The sequence below is a fragment of the Orycteropus afer genome, unplaced genomic scaffold, assembly GCF_000298275.1.
Source record: "Orycteropus afer afer isolate SDZICR_OR568_19922 unplaced genomic scaffold, OryAfe1.0 scaffold00095, whole genome shotgun sequence".
Classification (NCBI taxonomy): domain Eukaryota; kingdom Metazoa; phylum Chordata; class Mammalia; order Tubulidentata; family Orycteropodidae; genus Orycteropus; species Orycteropus afer.
This window is the reverse complement of record NW_006921682.1, coordinates 8,303,821-8,309,992: the sequence shown is the minus strand read 5'-3', so window position 1 is coordinate 8,309,992 and position 6,172 is coordinate 8,303,821. Positions and strand designations below refer to the sequence as shown.

The 6,172-nt window shown below is 35.0% G+C and overlaps 1 protein-coding gene across 1 annotated transcript in view; it reads left to right on the top strand.

The window, feature by feature from the left end:
* Positions 1-1,681, top strand: part of LEPROTL1 (leptin receptor overlapping transcript like 1) — a 12,542-nt gene extending 10,861 nt beyond the window's left edge. The window contains exons 3-4 of the mRNA XM_007942696.2: positions 504-690; positions 1,565-1,681. Coding sequence (XP_007940887.1) covers positions 504-690; positions 1,565-1,681 — 304 coding nt within the window. The remainder of the gene's footprint in view (positions 1-503; positions 691-1,564) is intronic.
* The last annotated feature ends 4,491 nt before the right edge of the window (positions 1,682-6,172 follow it).

The window sequence follows — 6,172 nt, the reverse complement described above, 5'->3', positions numbered from 1 at the left end:
TTCCGTAGTGATACTGCCTCGGAAACCCAAGGAGGGGTCGCTATGAGTCGGGGCCGACTCGACGGCACATAACAACAACAACAACAAATGGGGATATGTTAGCTGCTAAGTAAACATATTTATATCTTAGCATTAGAAGTCAAGGGCATGACTCTTGAATTTTAACAATTGCTGTATGAATGTTCCCATTCTTCGTGTGCCTCTTTGTTGATAACCTAAAATATAAATATATTTTCAATTTGGGGCTTTGATTCCAACTGTTTTAACTTGTAAAGCATTTTATTTTAATATTACAAGAAAGATTTATATTGTGTTTTAATTCATTTTAAGGATATTGTAACTCGAAATGTTATTTCCTTTTTCAAGTTACAGCTTGCCTTTTAAACTGTATCATTTTGTACTTGCAGTATTCCTTTGAGTCTTATTTTAAAATAAACATATTCTTTATGTAGGAAAATGACATGCATAGCAAAAACTACATTAACTTATTTTTCTTTTTCTAGCCAATACTGGCCCCTCTTTGTTCTGTTTTTTTACATCCTTTCACCTATTCCATACTGCATAGCAAGAAGATTAGTGGATGATACAGATGCTATGAGTAATGCTTGTAAGGAACTTGCTATATTTCTTACAACAGGCATTGTTGTCTCAGCTTTTGGACTCCCTATTGTTTTTGCCAGAGCACACCTGGTAAGTAATGAACTTCTTGGATATATTCCTCTATTAATGATTTTATAGTTTATATTATATACTAAATTTCTCTCAACACAAAAAGTTTTTGTTAAATAGCATGAAAGAGAGATGAGAGACATAGGAGTCTGGAAGACAGAGATGAAAATCACACTTTAGTTGGTAACTGATTAAAGTGCTATTGGTGAGTTTGGTCTGGGTCTACAGTAACAGTTGGCTTGCCAATCTCCACTCTCAGGATTTGGCATATCAACTCATGCAGTGCTGAGCAACCCAGAGGCCTGCCCTGTCAGACTTAAAGTAGAAGACCTGAGGAGATTGATTGTCTTCAGGTGGGAAAATACCAAAAAGAAGAAGGGCTACATATATTTAGAACTTCCTCTCAAACTCATTGTCATACCCACCTCTCCATCTCCAGGGAGGCAGAGAAATAGAGGACAGGAAATGGCCACCCTTCCATATGGAGAAGGGAATAACCACCTGCTCCTATAAAAGAATGCACATGAGTGTATTTTCATCTCTGAAATTTTCATCCACTCCAGATAAAATTTTAACTTCACCAAGGAAGAGTTAGAGAAAATTTCTTCATAACAGAAAATTGTAGAACTGTGCTGCCTCCTCATAGCCCAGAAGTGAAGCTTGCATTTGAATAATTATCATTCTCCTTGACTTTCTGTCTTTTTAAAGGAATGGAACATTTAAAAAAACCAATATACAGATACCATTAAGTGTTCCATATTATGAGAGTTGTTTATTACAAATCATACTTGTTTGAGTTTATGATTGGCACACAGCTAGAGCCTTGATTTGCTTTCCATTTTATCTTTGTTTTTCATATGTTTATTAACTGAGTGTTTGTATCTTATTTCTATAGATTGAGTGGGGAGCTTGTGCACTTGTTCTCACAGGAAACACAGTCATCTTCGCGACTATACTAGGCTTTTTCTTGGTCTTTGGAAGCAATGATGACTTCAGCTGGCAGCAGTGGTGAAAACGAATTGCTGAACTATTCTGAAATGAACTTCTTGTCATTTTTTGGCCATCCATGCAAACAAGAGATTGGGCGATAATGTTCAATGGTATAGCAAGCCTCCTGGGGGTATTCTAGGTGCTCCCTTTTCACTTTTATTGTAAGCATACTATTTTCACAGAGACTTGCTGAAGGATTAAAAGGATTTTTTTCTTTCGGAAAAGTTTGATTGAATTCACATTTATCTACAGTATGCTATTTGTGTTGTCCTACTGAATTTAAATATTTATGTATTTTTCCTGTTCAGTTTTTTTTTTTTTTAATCAATATGCAATGTTGAACATTTTTTAAATGTAATAATCATTTTCCTTGGTTAGGAATTCAGAATTTTGCTGGCTGTATTACTGGGTTAAAGTGCATCTTTTCTCTTAAAATTATTTAATCTCCATTGCTATACAAAGTTATAAAAATAAGTTTTCAATCAGTCATGGTGACATCACTCCCAATTTTATGCAAACATGGAGACCATTAGCTTACCTTACAGAATATATATAAAGTGCAAATATAGTTGCATTTATACCTCAGAGGGGCCAAGTATTAATTCCCATGCCCTCGATAAGGGTTTGGTTTTACTGATAGCAGGTGTTTTGTGAATTGAGAATTATTTTATGGAATTGCTACAGAGGAGTGCTTTTCTTCTCAATTGTTAGAAGAATTTATTGTTGAACTTTAAGAGTGTGAAAACTGATTTTTGAGATAGCATTTTTATGTTTCTTGTAGTTAAAATATAAAAAGTGAATTGCATTGTGGGAAGAAATTGTTGAAATTCCGTTTTTTGAATCCTGTTTCTATTTATAAGTGAATTTTTTTTTTTTTTAATTTTCTATCAGCCTTCCATGTTTTATCATGGGTAAAATGGACGTACATGGAACTACTGATGAGGGAAAGTTATATGTTTGCATCATATATACAAGAAAACCTTCCTCTGATTCCCACTTTTAACTTATTTTATACATTGTATATATTAAGTGAAATACCTTTTCAAATATAGTTTAATAACACTTAAAATTAGAAGTGATTAACTCACTTGGAAAATAATTGCTATGCCATACATTCAGAGTGCCCCCTTCCCCCCCAAGGCCTTGACTTGTTTAACAGGAGACTTGTTAGTGTTACAGATGATTCATGCATTAACAATTTAAGGTCTTAGACCATGCTAATTGTAGTTATTCTTCTCTAAGTTTATATCATATGTAATTTAAGAATATTTAAGACATTTCCTGTATATCTCTCCAACTATTTTGATTTCCTCATGATAGATCAGCTGTTTCCTTATATATAAAAGGCATTTATTGTGCAAAGTAGCCGAATCCAGCTGTACATCAGTTTAAGACACAAAACTGACCAAAAATTTCCCAGTATCCAGGCATGATCAAATTGCAGTGGTCATTTGCATCTCAAAATTATCAGTACTTTTTTTCAGGAACTGGTTATGACAGTGTTCAAGTTGGTCTGACAGTATTTTGTTAAAAATATTTGTTTATTCATTATACTTACATAAAAATTGTTTTGCCTTTAGACAAAACTGAATAATCATGAAGGCTATCTTTTGTTTTATAAAGTTTATTTCTCAAGGAAAAGGGAACAAATTTTGGGTTTGTTCGGCTTTTTACTAGATGCCTAAAGCCACAGATTTTATTGCGTAACCCAGGTGGTTTTAGCTGTGAGATGGGAAGCAGGATGAGATAGATGCATGTGGCTGTACCATTTACATAACAGGCTGAAAATGGCTTGCATTGTTACAATCCTCTAGACTCTAGATACATACATATAAAGGAAAGTTTGGGTACCCATGATGAGACAGCTGGTGATAACAATTGGGAAATCTCTGTGCCTGTGACCTACTTGATTTTTTTGCAGGAAATACGTTCTTGAGGTTCCTTTCCGGTTTTCTGTTCTTTTAGAATGTCAGTGCAGTGCACTGCTAATGTTTATTCACTTGGCCATACACTCTTTTTCTAACAGCTGCATATTCTTTCAGTATACTAACTGCATTGACAGCATTGTGTCTTTGATCTTGCACACTGGTTTGACATAGTGCTGTCTTTGATTTTTAGGCTAGTTACTTGAGGTATGAATTTTCCATAGAATATGCACTGATAACAGCATTGCCATTATACTATCGAAAGAAAATTTTTGATGATGAAAACAATAAAGATTTTAAATATCTATTTTAGTTTGTGGGTGTTTTTGAAATGAAAATATACTGCACACTTCAGTTTCTGAGGTACATTAGCCTTTTTATAATGTAATATAAAGAAAGTATGACAGTTATGTTATACTGCCAAATTAAAAAAGTGAAACCATAGTAGCAAATACTGTAGTCCTCTGATTTTGAGGTTTAGTAAAACAATTGGTAATCTGAGGAAGTAGAATTTTTGCCTAGCCTTTGGTAAAAACAGTTACAGAAGGTGGTTTTTTGACATAAAAAACTATTAACTATCTAAAGCCAAGGTCCTACTTGTACTTAAATTTTCACAACTTTTTTATGACCATTCATTATCAGAGAATCATTTTGAGTAATTTTTTTAATGTTTCAAACAGTAAAGATGAAAACTTACTCTGTGTGCTATAAAAGTGCTGTTTTTTTTTAATCAAACATGAATCTTGTCCCAAATTGTCCAAATTTTAATATCATATACTTACAGAAAGTTTAGATTGTAGATTCTTAGTGTCTGCTTCAGTATGGTTTTGTGAACATTGTCAAAATAATCCAGATTTTGAAAGTAAACTCTAGAATATATATATATATTGAATGTGACTAAATCCATAAATTCCAGATGACTTTAAATCAGTGCGTCCAACTTAACAAGCAGCCGTGCAGTAAGTTTATAGGAAATTCATATTTCTTCCATATTAGCCTATTTTGTCCTTTCTCTCAGTGGAGATTAGAGAGCTCTTACCTTATTACAGGCCTCCTAACTTTCTGGCATGAAAAAGCATATATTCAGGAAAGAGAATGTACCCTGCAAATAAATATTGCAGATAACTGAAGCTTAACTCATTAAGAACTAACATTTGTTTTAACATTTTAACAAAAGTATTAATTAGATTATCATTTATGTGCTTTCTTAGAGTATATTAAAACATTTTAATTTTTCCTTGGTAATTTAGGATTATCATTATAAATTATTTTCCTCCCATTTTAAATGGCCTCATACCTGTATTTTTCTGGAATTGTGTTTTTCTGGCTTTGCTTGCAACTGAATATTTGTTCCTAGCGCTCCTAAGTTTTGTTTCTAATTTGCTAATCTCAATGTATTAGGAAGAATGGTACCTACTTCAAAAGATGGTTGGGAGGTTTAAATGTGACATACAGAGGGCTCATAGAGATAGATTGTGAAATGGTACTTGTTGTTACTTTCGCTGTTATTACCAGTTCCCTGTACTACTAATCAGTTCCTGCTTCCCAAACACAGACAGAAACTTTATTTAAAAAGTAGATCTATCTTGGAGATGCTATAACCACTTTGTTCCCAGTTATTTGTTGTCATACTTCAAGTTAATCAAGATTATGTAGTAAACACTGCCAGGGTGCTGTGATGTGTGCTTCCAAAGGACTACCTACATACACATGGTCCCTCTGCCTCCACTCCTGCACTAAACCTTGGAAAGGATATGCGTTTTTTTTTTTTTTTTCCCTTAAGAATAGAGAAATACATTGCCAAACAAAGCAAGAAGGGGAAGTCTTGGTGGATCTGAAACTAAGAAATCCTTGAGAAAATGAAATCAGACGGGATCAAATTAAAGAGAGAAAATGCAACCTAAGATGTTTGTGGCAAGCACGTGGGAGAGCACTACCATAAAAGGTGGGAGCCATGCAAGGAGGCAGGTGATCACTGCTAGCAGTGGAATGCAGGAGCAGGAAGGGACTGACAGAGGCAACTTCCAAGGGGGTTATTTGGGCTACTTCTGGGCAAACAGCCAAGCCAGCAGATCCTTATTCCTTATGCAGATCAACACATACACTACCCTATTTCACACCATCCAGTCTGGGGGGAGGTAGAGAACACATTTTCACAGTACTAGCGGTGAGAGTATCCAAGTCTAGGAGACCACTATCTGGGATACCCTACTCAGTGGCACATCCTTTTCATCCCTAACACCACCACCACCACCACTCCCCCAAAAAAAACTTGCTGTGGAGTTGATTCCAACTCATAAGCCACCTGAAAACATCATGCCTCTCCTCGGAGTCAGGCTGCACAAGCAAGGGTGGTGGATAGTCTAGCCAGGGGATCTCAGCTGGAAAGATGAGTTCCCAACCAGGAATCACCAAACAGTTGAGGGGTACCAAACTCTTGAAAGAAAGCAAACAAAAATGTGTAATTGAAGAAGAAGAAGGTAAACAGGACAAAAAGAAGCTCCATGGTTACAGCTTTTTTACCTGCCCATATGACCATACCAAAATCATGCTGATAAAGTTAGAGAACATTTTACACTTTTGCACAA